The 22,813-nt window shown below is 36.2% G+C and overlaps 1 protein-coding gene across 3 annotated transcripts in view; it reads right to left on the reverse strand.

Annotated features, from left to right (window-relative positions):
• Window positions 1–22,813, reverse strand: part of TPK1 (thiamin pyrophosphokinase 1) — a 468,766-nt gene that overhangs the window by 115,893 nt on the left and 330,060 nt on the right. For all 3 annotated transcript variants that reach the window (XM_027841244.1, XM_027841243.1, XM_027841245.1), the window contains one exon: window positions 922–1,033. In XM_027841244.1, the coding sequence (XP_027697045.1) occupies window positions 922–1,033 (112 nt within the window). The remainder of the gene's footprint in view (window positions 1–921; window positions 1,034–22,813) is intronic.

Consider the following 22,813-nt stretch of genomic DNA (forward strand, 5'->3'; position numbering starts at 1 on the left):
TACAATCAATCAAATCGATTTGCTACAAATGTGTGGTGGTGTTGCTCTTCCTTGTGAAAATCTACAATGCTTAAAGAATTTAATTGGAATCAGCATTTATTTAATTACATTAAGCCTTTTCATTTTTCAAGTCAGAGTTTAAGAATACAGTTAAGACCTAGTTAAAATAAAATACAGTGAAAAATTTTTCAATAGCTGGCAAAACTTCATAGGCTTTGATTGTTCCTTTATATAAGAATAATGGATATCCAAGACAGAAATTATGCTGTAGCTTACTGACCTGCTTCAGAGTCTTTTCTATAGATAATATTATATCATTTTCAATGAATAAGTTTTGTCTTCAGAACCTTCTACTTCCAGATATGTCTCCATCCTTCCCTGAGTCCTTTGCCTTCCTTTTCTGAGCTCTGTTCTCTACTTAATTATTCAGTGTACTCTTGCTTCCAAAAGTTTCTTCTCACAAACAATACTGGGAGCACTTTAATTCCCATTTAAAGTATTACTGATAAAAGATATTACCCTGCACAAATAAATATGCATTAAAAATAATCTTCAAAGCTCAATACTTAACCCAAAGAAATGAATGCATAATAGAGATATTTCAAGAATGAACTGGTGGAGATATAGGATAATTTGATACAAGGCCTCCCTTCTTTAAAATCACACCATGTACATGAACATATTGCATTCAAATAGCACACAGACCTGGTCTGCAAAACTGCCAAGTTTTGGTGTTGTCGTAGCTGTGAAAACACCAGTAAGTGAGAGACAGAGAGAAGGGGAGGGGGGGGAGGCAGGAGGAGAGCGAGAGAACCCATGTAGAAGAATTATGCAAGTATATAATGATGCTGGGAAAAATCAAACGATTTTTTAAAATTTCAAAATTACTTTTAGCAAGAATCAAAAAGAAATTAGACTTACTGAGATTCCATTTTAACCCTGTTGTGGTGACTTGCTTACAAGGATGTCCAACAGGAATAAGGCCACACCAATCACCTTCAAATCCAGTGTCTACATGCAGCTTGTGCTTTCCCTACAAAAAGAAAAACTGATTATTAGAAAATGAAACCACTTCCCCAAACAGATCCTACAATACTCAGAAAGTCACTGAGGAAGTAGATGCCCAGAGACTCTAGCAAGGATGTTTCTGGGAAAGAGGGGTTTCAGTTGAACACTAAATCATTGTTTACTCCAAGAACCATAAGGAAGGTTTCTGCTTTGGCAGGGGGTAACAAGAAATAACAAGCAAGTATTAAATACCGCGATAAAGTCAAAATGGGTACATGATTTAGATATAAAGGCTGAAACTATCAGCAAACCAGGAGAACAAGAAATAGCTTACCTGTCAGATCCATAGAGAAGGGTAAAATTCAAGCAAACAAGAGATAGAGGACATTATGAAATGTAAAATGGATAATTTTGATTACATCAAATTGAAAAGTTTTTGCACAAACAAAGCCAATGCAACCAGGATTAGAAGGGAAGCAGAAAGCTGGGAAACAATTTTTACAGCCAATGTCTCTGATAAAGGCCTCATTTCAAAAATATATAGAGAACTAAGTAAAATTTATAAGAATACAAGTCATTCCCCAATTGATAATGGTCAAAGGATATGAACAGACAGTTCTCAGATGAAGAAATTCAAGCCATCTATAGTCATATGAAAAAATGCTCTAAATCACTATTGATTAGAGAATTGCAAATCAAAACAACTCTTGAGGTACCATATCACACATATCAGATTGGCTAACATGACAAAACAGGAAAATGGTAAATCTTGGAGAAGATGTGGGAAAATTGGAACACTGATGCATTGCTGGTGGAGTTATGAACTGATCCAACCATTCTGGAGAGCAATTTGGAACTATGCCCAAAGGTCTATAAAACTGTGCATACCCTTTGACCCAGCAATACCACTTCTAGGTCTGTGCTCCAAAGAGATCATAAAAACGGGAGGACCCAGATGTACAAAAATATTTATAGCAGTTCTTTTTGTAGCAGCAAAGAATTGGAAATTGAGGGGATGCCCATCAATTGGGAAATGGCTGAATCAGTTTTGGTATAGGAATGTAATGAAATGCTATTATGCTGTAAGAAATGATGAGCAAGCAGACTTCAGAAAAACCTGGAAAGACTTATATGAACTGATGCTGACTGAAGTGAGCAGAACCAGGAGAACGTTGTACTCAGTAACAGACACACTGTACGAAGACTGACTTTGATAGACTTAACCCTTCTCAGCAATGCAAGGCTCTAAGACAACTCCAAAAGACTCATGATGGAAAATGCTATCCATATTCAGAGAAAGAACTTTGAAGAGTGAATGCAGATGGAAGCATAACATTTGCTCTCCATCTTGGGAAGGGGGTAGGAGAGGGAGGGGAAAAAAATTTAAATTTAAAACTCAAAATCTTATGGAAGTGAATGTTGAAAACTAAAAATAAATAAATTATTAACAAAATTATTAAGTAACTACTATATTCCATGCATTGTGTTAGTTGTTGTTGTCAGTAATTTTGTAATCCTGCCTGACTCTTCATGATCCCATTCAGGGTTTTGAGGCAAAGATGCTGAAGCAGTTTGCCATTTCCTTTTCCAGTTCAATTTTCAGATGAGAACTGAAGCAGAGTTAAGTGACTTGCCCAGGGTCATACAGCTAGTAAATATCTTGAGGGCAGATTGGAACTCAGGAAGATGAGTCTAGCCCTGGCACACTTCCATTGTGCCACCTAGCTACCCCAGTGCTTTAAATACTTTACAAATAACTTGAACCTCACATTAACCCTTGGAGGTAGGTGCTATTATTATTCTTGTTTTACAGATGAGGAAACTGAATCAGAAAGCAGTTACATGATTTGCCTAAGGTCACACTTGAACAGAGGTCTTCCTGAATCCAGGCCCAGCACTTCACCCACTGTACCAACCAACTGCTCTAGTTCAATCCAATCCAATAAATGTTTATTAAGCACTTACTATATGGCAGACACTATGCTAAGAAATGGGGGTAAAATTAATAAAAAGAAAAATAGTCCTTGCCTTCAAGAAGCATACAATCTAACACACAAAAGGAGAAACAAAATGGGTGGGGGAGATTGTGTTCCTTGGAGTTGAAGCCAGGCAGGGCAGCAGATGCAAAGTGGAGTAAGCTGCAAAGTCCAATTTTGACTGTCTATAAAGGAAGCAGTAGGAGGATGCTCTACCCTCCACGCTTCCAATCAAAAGAAAAAAGAAACTGAGGAAGGTTGTGACAGTCAAGGTTTTAGTGGTCAAAGACATAGAATGTGAAAAGGAAGATATCTTAGTTAAACTTAGTAAGCAAATGCTTGCTAAATCTACCATCTGCCTATAAAGCATTACTACTAAGTTTTGAAAGTTTACTTGCTCTTCCTTAGCACATAACATTTCATCTCATTTATATGCCTTTGCTGAGCTGGTCCTCCCTTCTTGGAATGCATTTCCCCTGCCCAGCTATTTAATTAGGACCCTTAACTTCCTTGAAGGCTGAGTTCTGTTGCCACTTCTCAGAGAAGGCCTTTTCTCATTCTTCCTTCTCCACCAATTCTTTAGTTTTCCCCTAAAATTATTTGTCATTTGCTAATCTGTATTTGCCATTTGCTACATCCTGTACTTCCCTTTGTAAGTTCCCTAGGTCAGGGGCTGTTTTGTGCCTTTGCATCCTGGGTTCCCAGGATAATGACTTGGATATACATTAAAAAATGTTTGCTAAACTGGATTTGGTGAATAAAACAATTATGTAAGGGGACACTAATAAAATACATGACATTTCTGATGCAAAAAAAAGATACCGACAGACTAGAACACAAGGCCAACTCCAATGAAAGGATATTAAATGGGTTGAGCATAAAATTTTACAGCTGAGTTTAAAAAACAAATATTAACTTCACAAATAACAAGATTAGGGTGTAGGGGGTAGCCACATAAGTTAATCTAGAAAAGTGATGGGTCTAATTTTAGTGGATTGTAAATTCAAGGAATAAACCATGCAATATGGCAGTGAACAGAGTGAGAGTATTCATACAGACAGCATTAAAAGAAAAGCTGTGTCCCCCCAAAAAATAGAATGGGGTGTGACAGTCCCACTGTACTCATCACTGGTTAGAGAACATCCAGAGCACATGTTTAATTCTAGGTATCACATTTAGGAAGGATGTTTATAAATCAGTGAAAGGTAGGGTAGTGTGATGGATAGAAAGCTAGACTTGAAGCCAGGACCACTCAAGTTGAAGACTTGACACATCTTGACTGTGTGAGCCTGTACAGGTCCCTTGGCTTAAACTCTCAGTGCTCTAGGAAGTTAAGACTATAACTTACAGAGAAGGTGCTGACGTGCATTGGTGGGGTGAGTTGGAAAAATGTGTCCAGAGGATTGTTAACAGGACAATGTCTCGAAATCCTTCCATATTAGGATCTGCTAAAGGAGCTGGGGGTGTTCCATTTGAAAAAGAGAGGACTCAGGGTGAGCAGCTGTCAAGTTGTCTTTAAATACCAGAAGGGTTCTTATATGGAAAAGTACTTAGACTTAGAATTAGAAATAAGTGACACTGAAGGGAAGTAACAGAGGCTGATTTCAGTTTGATGACTTGAATTGAGGAAAAAAACAAACAACTCACTAACAATCATTGGAAAGTAGATTAGGTCCTTGGGTGATGAGTTATATATATATCTATACATATATAAATATACATAGATATATACACATATATATACATACACATATATATACATATACACATATACATATACATATACACATATACATATGCATATATACATATGTGTATATATGTATGTATATATACACACGTGTGTGTGTATGTGTATATATATACATATATATATATATACACACATATATATATACTGGAATGTTGAGTCACTACCTTAAGGTAGTTAGCTGATGACATCTGAACTGTAAAAATGAGTCAAGGTTAGTTGAAATATGAGGCATGCAAAATAATAAAAAGCAATATTATACTGTATAACCACTTTCTCCTCCCACAGAATATATTTTCTAATTTTCTTCAAATGTTCAATTAGGAAAGATCAAATATAGTCCATATACAGGAGTTAAATAGAGAACTGCAATAGAGAAAGCAATCTGAAAAGAGAATTAAGTAGACATTGAACTAACATTATTTTAAAAGATATGATTATAAAATTGATGATTTCTGATTTTGGACAATACTAATTTTTCTCAAAAAAAAGAAAGAAAAAGGATTTGAAAGGAAATAGTAATAATAATAAAATAATCCTCATTTCAGATGAAAGTTCTAGAAGCCGAACGTTTAAGAATGATTAAAAATGTATTAAATGTATTAGTAATTGGTATAATGGGTTTTCCCCTTAAGCTTAGAGTTCTTCCTTTCTTTTTCTTCATTCTTTCACTATTTTGCTCTTTCTGCTTCCTTCCTCCCTTCAACCTTTCACTGATTCTTTTCTTTTAAACAGTGCCAGAATAACATTCTACAAATCCTAACATTAACAGATTCCTTAAGTGAATGTTTGACTCTGCTTTAAAGAAAGTCTGCTCATGAAAAGAAAGAAATCATTGGTTTTGAGGCCAGTCTTTAAAAAATGAAGACTTCATTTGCTACTAGTCCCTTCTTTGTCACTATCTCAAAGGATATGGAAACAGGGAAGAATCTGTTTTTATTCACTTTCTTCCCTGAAACCTTTTTTTATCTTTAACCCTACAGGAAGCCCATATGAAATCACAGACCTAGTTAAACCAAATCCCAACATGCTGTCTATCTCCTGTTGGTTCTGTGGTGCTATGAGGCTGAAATGAGGCTAGCATCACCATCAATGAATATTTATTGAGTGCTCACAGTGTGGTACCTGTTACATTAAAAATACAAGAGACAGCCTCTCTCCTTCTTAAGTGTTGATACTGCAAGTGCTTATACAATGCATGAACAAGGAAGGTGGATTTACGATGTACAATTATGACCTTGTTATTTTTTATTTTAAATAAATAAATATTTCCTGATCATTAGGTATCAGCAATGAATACTTTCTCCCTCCTGGTGTTATCATTTATATATTCATCTATATAATTATTTCTAAGTCTTTCCCCTCCTTGCCAAAATGTAAGCTGACTTCTTTTTGTTAACACACAAGCACCTAGTGCAAAGCCTTATACAAGGTAAGTACATTAATTTAATTTTGTTGGATTGGATTGAAATGTTAGCAAAGCAAACAGCAGGTTAAGTTGTCTTCACACAAACCTTACCATGGAGCCACTGAAACCATATCAACCACACATGTCATGGTACAGTTGACTTCCTATCTCTTCTCAGTTCAAAGGACTCATGAATATATTTGCATGGAAGAAAAGGATACGAGGCAATGCATCTTTGACCAACAGAAACCAGGCTAGGCTTTAGGTAATTTAGCCTATTGAATTCTGTATCAAGGTTTTCCTGATGCTGATAATCTGCATTCTTGGAGCAAAAACTCTGTGAAGTGTAATATGGATAAAAATGATTTATGACCATGTGACCCAGGGAATTCACTACAGGGAAGGTTTTAGGATCCTATCTGAGTTTGTGTGAGGCTCTCAGTATTCAGTCCTCCAAGAAGGTCATTTGTACTCCCACTAGATTGTATTTATCTAGTTAACTAGAGGAACCAGTTGGATCAATAAGGAGGGTAACCAATGATGGGATTAGATTAAGCCAATTAGGCTTTTCTCTGAGAGTATGGCTCACCACTTTCAGGTGATGTCATATACGCAAAATGAAATATCTTTTTTTTTCTCTTTCTCATAAAATTGATTTAGTGTAAAGAAAGCAGAATTATATTTATTCCTAGATCTTTATGTAACTATTTCAATATGTTAAATGCTAAAGAATTTAAATAAAGGATTAAAATTCTACTCTGCTAATATATATAGTCAGTGTAGCCAAGGGCACAACAGTGTGCACGTATGGTGGTGGTGTGTGGGTGTGTGCAGCCTTATAGAATTTCTGTGCATAAATATAAAAGTACTAAAACTATAGTATGGAGCAATTAAATTTTTTCAGAAGTCATTTTAACAGTTAATACCATTTTTGAGAACCCCAGATTATGGGTTGGTATTAATGCCTATGATAGGAAACAATGATGAGGTTGCAGTTGAGAATAAACAAAACACCAGGAATGCATTAAATATGCGACACTTCCAGTCAGGAAGAAGGAATATGAGAAAGATAAATAGTAGGGAGGCTTGAAAATTTAGGTTTGGGAAAGCTTGGGAGGCTATAGGTTGAGAGCTGTTCATAAGGTTTTTCCTGATGTTGTTCACATGCGTCCAATTCTTTGTGACTCCATTTGGGGTTTTCTGGGCAAGGACACTGGAGTGGTTTGCCATTTCCTTCTCTAGCTCATTTTATACATGAGGAAACTGAGGCAACAAGGGTTAAGTGACTTGTCCAGTGACTCCAAGCATCTGAGGCCAGAGTTGCACTCTTCATTTTACCATCTAGCTGCACTCCAGCTCCTCCCCAAAAAGGCTTTTCTAATTTTACCTTACTAGGTACTTTGTCCTAGAAAACATGTCTTAAAGGGACATGTAGGTGGCAGAGTGGATAGATCACCTGCCCTGGAGTCAGGAGGACCTGAGTTCAAATCTGGCCTCAGATACCTGACACTAGCTGTGTGACCCTAGGCTAGTCATTTATCCCCAGTTGCCTTGCAAAAAAAAAAAAAAGAAAGAAAAGAAAAGAAAAGAAAAAGGTTTCTTAAAGACCTTTGAAATACCTGTCGCAGGATTTAGCACAGGATTCTGATCTAGAACGAACTTTAAGAGATCATCTAGTCAAACTCTTACATTTTAGTTTATTTTTACTAAATTTTGTTATTCCAAATAACAGAAATTGATTTTCTCTCCTACCAACCATCAACAAGGGGGTGTGTGTGCCCAAGAAAAACAAAACCCTTGTAATAGATATGCACACTAAAGCAAAACAATTTCCTGCACTGGGCCCTCCAAATAGCTTTCTTATGCTGTGCTCTAAGTCCATTACTTCACTGGTCAGAAGATATGTAGCATCTTTGGCAGTGCAATGGTGAGAGCACCAGCCTGGATTCAGGAGGACCTGAGTTCGAATACAGCCTCAGACACATTCTAGCTATGTGATGCTGGGCAAGTCACTTAACCCTGTTTGCCTCAGTTTCCATATCTGTAAAATGAGCTGCAGAAGAAAAATGGCAAATCACTCCAGTACCTTTGCCAAGAAAACCGCAAATGTAGTCATGAAAAGTCTCTTTGTATTTATGGTGCCAAAAATAAAGTACCTTACGATTTCATAAAACAAACCAACCAAAATACACTGAATTGAGTTGATCTGAAATATCAGTTAAGGCTTGTCTTTAAAAATTAAAAGAAAAAACCCTTTCTCCAATTTTCTTTGTGACAACTTTTGATACTACATTGTACAATGCTCTAGCTAATTTCCTTTAAGAATTTTTGCCAAAATTAAGGGGGATTTTTTTTCCAGTTAATGGGGATCAGAGATGTAAGAGAAGACTTTTCTTTTTGGCAAAAAAACTACATGGAAAGTCCTCAGCCAAGTGTTATTATGCTAGAGATAACACAGAGGCAGCTAGGTGGCACAGCAGGTACAACATTGAAACTGAACTAAAGAAAAACTGAGTTCAAATCCAGCCTTAGACATTTATTAGCTGTGTGACTCTAGATAAAATATTTAATCTTTCTGCCTCAGTTGCCAAAACTATAAAATAGCACCTACTACCCAGGGTTGTTGGGATGATCAAATAAGATGATATTTATAAGGCACTTCGCAGAACTAGCACATTGCAGGCAATATAAAAATGTCATTATTATTTTTATATATTTATTGTCACGTAACTTTGTTTTTCAATTAGTAATTTTAAATTATCTAAAAGACATAATATTACCTAACCTTCTCTTTTAGTCTTTATGTAAAACCATTCTTTCTCACATTCACCAAAAGTGTTCTGACTTTCTCTAAAAAAAGATCTTCTGCTGAGCCAGATACCGATGATTTGGGTCTTCATGGATTTTTATCCTTTTGTAAAAGTATTGATCAAAGAGGACAATATTATGCACAGATCTTCTGGGTTCTACTGTGGGAAACCATTCCCTCCCCATCCCGGAGGAGGAGGGATAGGGCAGTGTAAGTTTTAGAGAACAATTTATTCCCTTCCTTATACATACTACTTCCTAGTTTTCCTGGTTGCAGAGATCTTAATATATGCTAGCCTATATGTGATTTGACATAAGCAGGCACACAGTCTGACAACCCAGAACTTCCCTGGAGATTTATGCCATTACTAGAGACTACAGGTACATTAAATAATCAATTACATCCATCCCTTCGCATGAATCATTTTGCAGGTTCCTGTTCTATTCCTGTACTATGTACCCAGAGCTTTCTTTGACGACAATGTTAGCTCCGTGATAAGAAGTTATAGAAAAAAAGACACCCTGAAGTTGCCCCTTTTTAGGCTTTGCACAGAGTAGGACCATAATCCCTGCTTCAGTAGAGTTAAATTGATAAAGTGGTCTCAGTGCAATTCAGGGAAAGTTGATGAATGCAATACTTTAAACATAAAAAATAATAAATGATAAAAGCTTAAATACAGCACTTAACAAAGATGTGTTAGAATGCCAGCTATGCTGAATAGAAGCATTATGATGGAGCTCTCCTTTCTCACTCAAAGAGCAAAGCTAGAAGGCAGAATACATGGAATACGGTATAACTTGAAAAAGATGAACCAAAGCCTTGAAAGATAAAGGTCACTGCAGACAATGTTTCCCAAAATACTAGGACAAAAGCTCTAACCATTTACACCTCAATTCTCAGTATGTCTTTAAATTCTTAAAAAGGCAGTATTTGATTCTGATAGCAATTTCCCAATTGTAGATGCTTATGAAGTTAAAATATCAAAAGGTGGTATGAAAAGATCAAGAAAGCAACTGAAAAACAAGGGTGATAAATGCAGTTTTTGTTTTTAATTTGATGCTGAAGAATGGAAGACTGCAGGTTTTAAAAATAATGACAAGCTTATGAGGCATCCATCCATCTATGAAATCAAGATGCTGGAGAATGTTCATCTCATCCTTTACAGCTAATCACACCCAGAATCTCTGGTCTGTAGTAGGCCTGAGCATGAGCCAAGATTCCCTAAGCACTGGTGAAGCACATAAGGTAAAAGTCTGGAGATCACCCTGTGCTACCTATCTCAGGTCCTTAAACAATTTTATCAGTAAACATCCTGTGGAACCACAGAATCACAGGACCATGAAGGGACAGAAAGTAGAATGAGGGTTTGAATCACATTATCCTGAATGTGTATATTCACCAAGTCAGTCAACAAACAAGCATTTATTGATTTCTTACTATGTGAAAAGCACTATGCTAAGCACCAGGGATACAAAGAAAGGTTCCCCGCCCCCACCCCCCAAAAAAAATCCCTGCTCTCTCAGGGATCCCATAGTTTAATGAGGGAGAAAACATACTAACAACAATGCACAAACAAGCTATATACATGGTAAATAGGAAATAATCAAGAGAGGGAAGGATGTAGCAAGAAGGATGATCAGCAAAGGCTTCTTTTAGATGGCAGAATTTTAATTGGGACTTGGAGGAAAACAAGGAGAGGAGGAGATGGAAATGAAGAGGAAGAGAACTCCAGGCACGAGGACAATGAAAATATCCCAAGTCCAAAAACAGAGTGTTTTATCCAAGGTACAGCAAGGAGGCCATTGGCACTAGACCACAGAGTGTGTGAGGGTGAATAAGAAGTAAGAAGATAAAAAATAGGTAGGAGAGATTTTGTATTTGATCTTAGAGGTGAGGAGAAACACTGGAGTGGATTACATAGGGCAGTGACAAGGTGAGAACTGACAGCTGAGTGAAAGATGGATTAGAGTGGGGAGCGATTTGAGGAAGGAACACCAAACAGAAGGCACTGAAATGATTTAGGCAGGAGAAGATGAGACCCTGCATCAGGAGGTAGTAGTGTCAAAGGAGAGAAGGGACATGAGAGATTTCACAAAGGCAGAATTAATAGGTCTGGATGGGGGAGGGGAAGTGAAAAGTCAAAGATGACGTATAGGTGTGAGTCTGGAAGGATGGTCAATATTTTGACAAGCTTTTGGTCCTTGAAAGTTAACTCTTTTCAGGTATGCCTATGGGAGATACCAAAGGACTCTCCTAGTTAAGCAAAGCTGGATTTATGGAATTCCTAAGTAAGAAGGTCTTCCATATTCTCTTACTCTACATTATCTATATACAGAATCACAGGAAAAGATTCCTGTGATTATCATGTGATTGTCATGATAAATATACAAATCATGTGATTATCAAGATAAATATACAAAACAATTCAGGAAAAGGTAGGTTATGTGGTAACATTGACATGTCTGGCATACTACTGTTTCATGATTCATATGGTCTGCTTGAAAAATATGAGTAAGCTATTTTTTTTGCACTGTGATGTTTCCTATATGATGATTCCATTTGCACAATTCAATAGTTTAAAGAACTAAAGGAGTCCTGTGGAATCAACTTTTAACAGGAATATCTGAAATGTTTGTTGGCCTGGATTGCTTGGAAACTCAACTGTTTGGCTTTGACTTAACTTCTTCTGTTCTTTAAGCAAAACTATGGATGGCCATTGAATATGCTACAGGGGTGGAAGAGAAGTTCGGGAAATCATGTTGTCTGATTCAGCTTAAACTCCTCACCCTCCAAGATCCCTTCCAAATGGGAGATTCTGTGATTCTCAGATCCGGAAGGTAATCTCACAACTGATATTTTTTCTCAAAGTTTTGCAAATGCCTTCAGTCACAAGAATAACATTTCTAACCTGAGCTAGATTTATAAGCCAAAAAAAAGTCTGCTGACAGAAAGTGAAATGTGAGTGGTTTTGAATCCTTCCTCAATTCAATTAAATGTGACAAATGTCTATTAAGTACCTAACAGTACAAGTTACTGCACTAGGGGCTGGGATACAAAAACAGAAGCAACAGAGACAGCGCCAGCAAGGAGCTGTCTTCAAGGGGCAGTGAGGCAGCACAGTGGGTAGAGCACTAGACATGGAATCAGGAAGACCCGAGTTCAAATTTTTGACCCCAAACAATGACTAGCTGTATATATGTGTGTGTGTGTGTGTGTGTGTGTGGTGTGTGTGGTGTGTGTGTGTGTGTGTGTGTGCGTGTGTGTGTGAGAGAGAGAGACAGAGAGACAGAGAGAGATCGTGACCCTGGGCAAGTTACTTAATATCTGTCTGTTAGTTTCTGCTAGTTATTGTTACTATCATCATCATCATCATCATCAAGATTGTACTGGAGTTGGGTGGAGGTGGGGAGGGGATTATCATATGTATACACATAAGAATGAGAACAAGGACAGCTTCCTGCAGGAAAAAGCTTCTAAGCTGAGCCTGGGAATAAAACAAGGATTCGGAGACTTTATTATGGAAACATATTCTAAAATATGCTGTCACATTATAGAAAAATAAAAGGGCAAAGCCGATAATCCTTTATCAGATCAACCACTTTACTATCACCCCTCCCAAAATTATTTGTTCACAGGTAAAACAGTGATACTGAGTAGATTATTGACCTACTGACTTCCTATTCCTGTCATCTCTCTGTAACTCACATTTATAAAGAACTAAACCTATTTTCTATAGAATTAAATTCCCCAACAGCACCTCTGTGTCACCCTCATTTTTATAGTTGAGTAGAAGAATCACCCACCAGGAGTCACACACTAGGAAGTTTCACAGTCAAGAAGGCTTTCCTGAGGCTACAATTTTTTCCTGGCCACCATCCAACTAAATGTAGTCTCCTCTTTTTAGACTATAAATCCATTAAGGACAGGTAAAGCATCACCTTTGTCTTTATATCCCAAGAGTCTAGCACAAGGGCTGGCTTATAAAAGGCACTTAATGTTTTTGCATCCACTTATGGGGAACACAAGGTTGTATCATCTTTCTGTCATCTCATTTCCCAAGTGGCTGCACTCCTTTGGATTTCCCTGTCATGGCCCCAGGAAGCTCATTATCCTGCAAGATTGTATTAGCCTTGTTTGATACTCACACTTCATTAGTACCTTATGTCCTTCTGATTGAGACTCCTCATTTTGGACAGCTCAGTAAAGAGATAGTCCCAATATGTCCATTTAAGGAGGGTACGTAGGCTAAGATACATCTTCATTTCTCATGTGGCTGAACTCCTTGGGATTTCTGCCACCATTATTCTCTCCCCCCATTATTCTCTGCCCCCCTTTACCTTCCCCTTTTCAGCTTCTTTTAATATGTTTTCTTCTTCCATTAGATTATAAGCAACACGAGGGCAGGGACTGTCTTTCTTTTTCATATTTGAATCCCCAGCACTTAGCACAGTGCTTGCCACATAGTAGGTAGTTCTTAATGCATATTTGTTGCATCTTTCTCTTAATCTCCTGATGCACTTATTCCTTTCTTTTGCCTCAATAGCTTTGGAGAGATAAAAAAAATACTATCCCTAATTACCAATAATATTGTAAAACATGAAAAGAAAATAATTGAAAAGCCTTTTGAAAATTCAAAGTTGAAAAACTGGCTTCATATATATGCTCACATTTTTGTACTCTGGTTAAAACAGTAAGGTTTCATAGGAAAGAAATACCATAGTTATTTATGCTGTTGATAGTTTCTAGTTTAATGTTTAACTTTTAAAATGCCCTATATATTGTGAGATATCTCTGGGGGGAGATATCCCACTTGGTGTGGGGGTGAGGGAAGGAGAGCAAGAAGGGGTGTGACTGTGGATGTGCATATATTTTAAGTTCTTTTGAGAAAGGTTCTGAGAAATCCTTCTAAAATAATAATGTGTCTAAATTTCATTTTTGCCAATTTGATCTTATTGAAGCTATGACTCTAGGAATTCTAAATTGGGTATCTCTAGCTGGTTCTAGTTGAAAAGCAATACAAGACTTTTTTTTTCAGCATTGGTGGGAAAAATTAGACAGTATATCCACCAGATTTCCCTCTACACCCTACCCCCAACCAGGGAAAAAAAAAAAGAGAGGTTCTTATAACATGACAATTTGTGGCTGGTAAAATAAGCATACCAATAAACATTTCAACTTGCTCTCCAGGTTACTTTACTAACTGCTCTCAATTCTTCTGCAAAGTAATAGATCAGCACGGAGAGATACTCCTACAGTAGGTAATCAACTACAAAGATTACTTTGAGTACAAACACTTTCTTCCACCAGACTCCTCCTTTCTTCTAGATCAGCTATTCATCAGGAGACTCACAAGGGAAGAACTCTGCAGTTAACTGAGTAGCTTCCTGGCAGTGCATCCAGGCTGAATGGTGGGGGAGAGAACAACTCAAAATGTTCCAATTATTTTCCTGTCCAAATAAACAATATAAACTGGTCCTGCATCTCAAGAACACTTGGCAGCTAATATATGGAATGTTTTATGGAGAAGTGAGTAGCTAGTATTTTTTTTTTCTCTTGTGCTAATAATCCTCCTGAAATAGTTAGCCCATATGTTTTTTTTTTTAATTTTTAAGAAGTGATTTGTTATTTGTTTATAGAAAAATCAGCATGGCTATCAGTGAAATATTTGTGGGGAAAGAATGAAAAATTTTTCAGGAAACTGAACTTTAATACCCCCCACAGGGTTGTTGTGAGGATCAAATCACGTGAGATAATATAATGTAAAGCACTTTGCATATCTTACAATGTATACATTCTCGCAGTCATCATCATCAATCGTCATCATCAGCATCATTTAGTTAGGCATGTGTAGATTAGAATTTGCGTAGCTCTTATTTTAAATTTTCAAGTAGAACCATTCCAATGGTAAAAAATGGCCCTTAACCTTTCTACTATACAACACAGAAAGAATTTTCCTCCGATTATCATTTTTGGTATTTGGAATATAAGGAGATCTGTATAAATGGTATAATTTTTGGTATTTGGAATATAAGGAGTTCTGTATAAATGGTATAGTCTGTATAAATAGTATAGGAAACAGTTTTAGATGATAGCATCTAATAAATCTTTATTGAGTTAAACTAATACCATTAACACTGACTAGAACATGAGAGGCAAAGTCCAAGTGTTGGTAAGAATCCATGGGTGGGAGAGATGACATTTGACTAAGGGGATCCCTTTCTAGCCCTCTCTCTCACATTTTCAGTCTAATCTTAGTGACTAGATCCCTTCCTATTTCCAACAAATACGCTCACTTCCCTTCCCTCACTTCACTAGACCAAACCATTTCAAAAAGCTATTACCTTATATGTCTTCCCCTCATCACCAAACTCCTGTGGGGGCAAAGGAGGGGAAAGAGGTTTTACAATTATTGCAACCACTGAGTCAACCTTCATTCCCCAACCTTTAGGAATTTGGCTTGAGGCTCCATGATTGAAATGAAATTGTTCTCAAAAGTTACCAGTGATCTTTGAAGTGCCAAATATGATTGCCTTTTCTTGATCCTCTGCCTTCTTGACCTCTCTGAAGCATTTGATATTGTTGACCACCATCTCTTACCGGATACTCCCTCTTCTCTTTGTTTTCATTAAAATACTCTCCCCAAGTTCACCCTAACCAATTTTTCTCATTCTTCCTTATTGAAACTTCATCCACATCATATCTTCTAAATTCAGGTACATACCCTCAACCTTCTTCTCTTTGCTTTCAGTATTATCTCACTCGGTAACCTAATCAGTTTCCATGGATTTATTTAGCAAATGACTCACAGATCCAGTTACCTTGCCACAATCTCTAAGGAACTACAATCCTGCATTAGCCACCATATAATGGACATTTTGAACTAGATGTTTTAGAAATATGTCAAACTCAACATGTTAGAAACATAACTAATTATTATCTGTCCCCCAAGATGGACCCTTCATTTGATCTTCTCTATCGCTGCTAAGAAACACCATACTTCTAGTCTCCCAGGTTCACAAATTCAGAGTATCATCTCATATGCCTAATCAATGGTCAAATCTCACACTTTCTTCTTCTACAACATCTCCTGCAATTACCGTAGTCTAGGGAACAGGTGATGAGGACGAGACCGACGGTGGTAGTATTGGTGAAAGTGGAAAGACACACACACACACACACACACACATATGAGTCCATGTATATGTGTGTCAACCTATAATCTATTTATCTAAAATATTGTGGAAACAGAAACAAGAAGATCTGATGACTAACTGTATATATCAAGTGAGGAAGACGTGAGGAGTTGAGGAAAATAGTGAACTTGCAAACCTGGGTGACTGGAAAGATTTCCTTACCATTACTCTATTCAATAAACTCAAGTGGCCCCCTATTGCTTTAAGGATAAAATATCAACTCCTCTTTCTGGTTTTAAACCCCTTTAAAGTTGGCCCCACAAAACTAATTACACATCACACCCGTTATCCAGTCTACCATCCATTCAAGCTGGACTTCTTGCTATTCTTCCCACAAAACATTCCTCTAGGCTTGTGCACTGTTAATTTGCCATGTCTGAAATTTTCCCCTTGCTCAATTTGGCTCAGAAAAATCCCATACTTCCTCTGAGAAGGAAAAAAACAAACAAACAAATATGATAGCAATAATAACAAAGCACCCAGAAGAGAAAATAAAACTGCTTCAAGAAATTACAGAATGAAATAAACTTTCAATTAAGAGATTAAATTAAGAAACATATTACATATATAATGATTGAAATAAGATCTCTGATTGAGGCAGGTACAGTGCACTGGGCAGAGCACTGGGCCCTGGAGTCAGGAAGACCAGAGTTCAAATCTAGTCTCAGGTATGTTCTAGCTGTTTGACCATGGGAAAGTCATTTCACCCTGATTGTCTCAGTTGCTTCATCTATAAAATGAACTGCAGAAGGAAATGGCAAACCACTCCAGTATCTTTGCCAAAAAACAAAACAAAAACCAAAAAAACAGAGGGGTAACAAAGAGTCAGAGAAGTGACCGAAAATAACTAAACAACAATAACAAAAAAATCTCTGAAAGAAGTCTACAAGAACATTATAAGCAGTGGCTTAGATGGGGAAAATTATGGAAAATGTTAAAGTATAAGGATTAGGATAGTCTATTTAGAAGAAAAAAAATGGGGATGGCAGGCAATATAAAGGAACAAAATTAACAAAAAAGAAAACTTAAAAGATCATAACAAGGAAAAGACCTGAGTTCTCTACAAACTAAAGCAAAAGAGCAAGAGGACAGAGCTCAATGAAACAATGTGGTAAATACTGGTTGGTCACTGACAAAAGATAAAGAATAGTACAAATGTTATATCCCAGTGAAGCACTTAAGAAAATTGACTGGAAATATTGGAAACAGCAGGCAAAATGAAAAATTTTTTCTTTTTTTTATTAATTCATTTTGATTTATCAACAATCACTTCCATAAGCTTTTGAGTTTTACATTTTTCTCCCCCTCTCTCTTCCTCCCTCTCCAAGATGGCATGCAATATGATATAGGCTATACATATACATTCCTATTAAACATATTTTCACATTAGTGATGTTGCAAGGAAGAATTAGAACCAATAGGAGGAACCACCAGAAAGAGGAAACAAAACACAACAAAAGAAAAAAAATAGCAAGTAGCAAACTCCATGTTTTTTTCTTTCCATGTGGATAGCCTTTTCCATCATGAGACCTTTGGAAATGTCTTAGATCCTTGCATTGCTGAGAAGGGCTAAATCTATCAATGTTAGTCATCACACAACATGGTTGTTACTGTGTAAAAAGTACACTGAAGAAAACAACTCCTTAAAAAGCAGAACTGGCCAAATGGAAGAGGACACACAAAAACTCACTGAGAAGAACTCCTTAAAAAATAAAATGGGCCAAATGGAAAAGGAGGTACAAAATCTAATAAAAGAAAACAATTTGTTAAAAATTAGAATCGGGCAAAACGAAAGTTGTGTGGGGCACTGGGAAATTAAGTAACTAGCTCAAGGTCACACAACCAGAAGAAGTATGGGAAGCTAGGTCTTCCTGACTCGAAGGCCAGCTTTCAATCCACTATAAATATGGAAATATGACAAGACAAAGGAACTTAAGGCAATAACCCCAGACCACATTATTTTCTCTCCTTGAAGATGATATGATGGTTTACTTTAAAAAGCTAAGAGAATTAGATACATACACACACACACACACAAAACCAACAAATAGCTTCAATGAAAAGCAGAGGACAAAATATATCCACAAAATAATTGTTTCTCTTATACTACCAGAAACTAGGGGAAAAGATAAACAAAAAGATCAATAATTTAATAAGAGCAAAATGTATTAAATATCAGTGACTTACCCTCCCAAGATATATAATGGATTTATATCACTTCAACTACAAAATTGTTTTCATTGAAACGAAGACCCCCTCCCACAATTAGCTACTAATGGTTGATAGTTAGGACATGCTAACAGTGACAGTACACAACTTAATCGACAACTTTAGCATTATATCAATTAAGTTTCTGAGAAGATGCTTTAAAAATAGAGAGAATTAAAACAAAATCCATATGTTGGAACAAAAACTCAAGACTATTAAGAGAAAAATTTTAAAAAACAAGTCAGAAAGATATAGGATTGATATTACTTTCTCTCCAATGATAATAGAAAGTTGTAATTGTCAAACCCAACTAGTTTTGGAAGAAATACAAGAAGTAGATCAGTAAAACAGATTAGGAATTATGCCTCAAACTCCATGCAAGTAGGGATTATTTCATTCTTTACACTTGCATCCAGACAACCTGGCACAGTATCTGGTAAAGAATAGGCACCTAAGCAGTGCTGCTTGATTGACTTACAAGGATATGGACACCAAAGCCTAATCTTCTATAAACACAAAATACCAAGGAAGTAACTAATTATTCATCAAAACCGCTGATCGAATGGAATAGTAATTTGACAGAATACAAAATCAGACCAGCAGAAAGAGAATATTATAAAATAGACAAATTTGATTATGGGGATAGTATGGTGTTTTAAAAGGTCCAAGAGCCACAATATTTTGGTAATTGAATCATTTTATTAACAATGCCAGCATGTTGTCTATCTTAGACCAAAAACCCCTAATGGCAGTGCCTTTTGAAAAGTAGTTATTCCTGAGGGCAATCAACTGTGATGGGTTAACAATTAATGAGAAAATGAATATTACAGTGAGAGGCTGGGCTATATTCCAATGAATTTCTTGGGTTACTATGACTTGGATCACCTAAGTCTTGATCAAAGAGATTTATCCATTTCCATATTACCTGTATGACAAAAGGGAAGATCCACAGACCTGTCAGAGCAAACACAAGGAGCAGGAATGTACCCATTAACTCAAACTTAGAATTTCTTTTAATGTCTTTTATTAGATCTCAGAAATTCTGGCTGGGTTAAGTGTTTTAAAAAGATTTCCCTCACTGGTTGGTTTCTAGATGAGGAAGCAGAATAGGGGAAAAATCTTAGTTCTGATTGAATATTTAGTTATTGATATGAGAGGAACAATCATTTCTCACAATACAGAATGAACCTGTGATTTTAATGATATTGGGAACTTCCTGAGGGGAGACTTCTTTTACCAACACAGGTTGGCATCTTCTTTGCAACTTATGGTCTTAAAGAGTTACCTAGAACACTTAAGAGTTAAGCAACTTGTCCAGCATCCACAGTTGTAATAAAAAAATGGAGTAGGAAAAATGTTTGCATTAAGCATTCCTTATAAATGTCTTATAAAAAGTCAAATTCTTCAAACCTCATCTCAAGGATAAAATATTAAAAGCAACAAGAAAAAAATAATTTAAAAATGACAGTGCCACAATTAGAATCACACAAGACCGAGCAGCAGAGACACTAAAGGACCACATGTCTTGGAATACTATATATTAAAGAGCAAAAGAACTGGGGTTCTGGCTGAAAATATACTCAGCAAAGTTAAATATAATCAAAAGGGACATTTGATCAACTATCAGACTTTCAGAACCTTCTTAAACAAAAACAAAACAACAAAAAATTGCAGACAGGTTTCTTATGTAGCTGATATCTGTTACTTTACTGAAAGTTAGTTTTATACATTTGAATTGTAAGGAAAATAATTCAAAGATGTTCAGTTATCAAGACGAGTGACACTGTAGGCTGATAAGCCATCCATAGTTATCAATAGCTGCAAGTAATGAAGCAACATTTAAAAAAACTTTCCTAAGTGACTGTAAGGATTTTTTTTTTTTACTTTTGTCTTAGACACGTGAAAGTATGCACTATGAACTGATTTTCCTACACACACTTTCCTCAGATTCCTATCTTACTATATTTCTAGTTTAATTTTTCTCCTGTGCATTTATCTCTTCTATGTTTTTATTACTCTGTGCTTCTGCTTCTTTCACTGTTTTTTTCATCTTTCACTCCCTCTGACTCTGCCTCTGATTCTTTTTTCTTACTACTATAACATAACATAAAATAAAGAATATTTTAAACACTTATATTTACTGAATGTACTTCTTTTTCCTTTTTTAAACTTTCAAAACTCAGTAGAATATTTTTCGCTAAAAAACAAAACAAAACAAAACAGTTTCTCTGCTTATGTCAGCCTGATTGATCTGTTCCTAAAGGGCTCAATGATTCAAAAAAGATAAAAGGCCCCCCTTGCCTCTCTGCCAACATACAAAACAAGGCAAATAAATACTTAAAAACATAGTACAAAACCAATATAAGCTCTCTTTCCTAAAGATCTATAGTGCAAATAATTCTATTAAAGCAAGAATGTCTTACCCCAAAGTGAATTTAATATTTAAGAAAAAAAAGAAGTGGGGAATGCCTATTAAGTCACCCTCCTGTTCAAAAGTCACTTATCCTCACTTGATTTCAAACAATAATCACATGGTATGGAGGAAGTCTTGCCTACCAGACTGGCACCATTCAGGGCTACTTGAAATTGACCACTCTCTATGGCCAGGTATATTGAGGGAAACTATATACTATTTCCTCTGTTGTTCTGCTTTTCTGTACCTCTAATTTTTTTTATATCATAAAGATGTTATTTTAGTTTTGTTAGCACCAATTTATGGTATCCTAGAAACTCCACAGGGATGGGGAAGAACAGGTACTTACAACAAAGCAGAATTACCAATGTATTTATGGCTTTATCATTTGACAGGGAAGGTCAAACCTTCTCAGAGTTTATTCATAACCCTAGACTGGCTTTCAATTCTTTGAAAATTGCTTCTTGACACACAGCCTCCCTGAAATCACAGAGAATGGCAGCCATTCTCTTAAGGTATAAATCAAGATTTGAACAATGGATAGCACGGTTTCTCAACCTCCTCTCTCCTAGACAGGAAAGAACATTATACTTTTATTGTTGAATACTGGTACTTTTTCAAAAAGCCAGTGTTTCGAGGAATTTTATGGTTTTATTCATCCTTCTATCTGGATTAGATTCCTAGAGCTAACTGTGAGAAAATGTATATGAGGAATAGACAAAATAAATGAAGTACTGTTGGATTTTTTTGTAGTTTTAATACTTTCTTGGCTTACCTTCATACTTATTTTTTTGAAATCGAACTCTAAGCAACTACCTGACATGTTTGATCCCTTTCAACCCCATTATGCTTTAATACGCAAAATGAAGGAATTATACATCATTTGGGTATATACTGGAACTAAATGACTTGTTACTAATAAAATTCTCCAAATGACAAAAGAAATGATGAATAAATATAGCATAAGTTTTATATAGAATTAATGACCAGATACATTATAAATTAAAATAAACATATAGGAAAGTGTCAATAAGATAAATATGTGTATGTATGTATGTATGTATGTATGTATATATTTTAAGTATTCTAACAAAGATCAAGAAGTCTTTGGCCCAGGAGACAATTAATGCTTAATCATTAGAAATATTATTCATCAGTATTACATGTGTCATTTCATTTTATTTTGAGTCATAGTGGTTAGTGATCAATAAATCAAAGAATGAATGATAATTTATTAAGTGCCTATTATAGGACAGTTAGGATTGAGTATACTTGACAAGGCCAAGAAGAGGATTTTCTTTCTTCCTGGGACATGCTGATGATCAGATAAAGAGCTTTCCTTTAGTCTTCAGGCTTAATCAATCTCCTGATTGCTAACTCAATTCTTCTCATTAAAGTCAGTCAAATGATATCATCAGAAGAACTCTTGAATGAATCTCTAAGACAAATTAAAAAGCATTGATTAACACATAGACTTACTATGTGAGCTGACTTCAGAGCTAGGAAAATTTCCGTTTCCCCTCCAGTTACCAGATATGTGACTTTCAAAATGTTGATTAACCTCTCAGTGCTCTAGGCAATTCTTGCCTTTTTTTTTTTTTTTTTTTTTTTTGGTCTAGGCAATAGGGTTAAGTGACTTGCCCAGGGTCACACAGCTAGTAAGTGTTATGTGTCTGAGGCTGGATGTGAACTCAGGTCCTGAATCCAGGGCCAGTGCTCTATCTACTGCGCCACCAAGCTGCCCCTCGGCAATTCTTTAAAACTGATAGTAATGAAAGAGGTGCTGACTGAGTTTCCTCTTCTAGGAATTCCCTATACCAGTGAAAGACTTCAGATCAAATTCAGCCACAGATACTTACCAGTTTGTGACCCTGAGTAAAATACTTCACTTATCTCTGCCTCAGTATTCCTATCTCTAAAAAAAATGCTAATAATACTTAGCTCTCTGGCCTGTTGTGAAGATAAGATTTTTAAAGTGCTTTGCCAAACTCAAAGCACTATATAAAATCTAGGTAACTTGATGACAGTGACAATGATATGTCAGCTAC

This window comes from Vombatus ursinus, unplaced genomic scaffold (genome assembly GCF_900497805.2).
Source record: "Vombatus ursinus unplaced genomic scaffold, bare-nosed wombat genome assembly UNPS02014858.1, whole genome shotgun sequence".
Lineage (NCBI taxonomy): Eukaryota > Metazoa > Chordata > Mammalia > Diprotodontia > Vombatidae > Vombatus > Vombatus ursinus.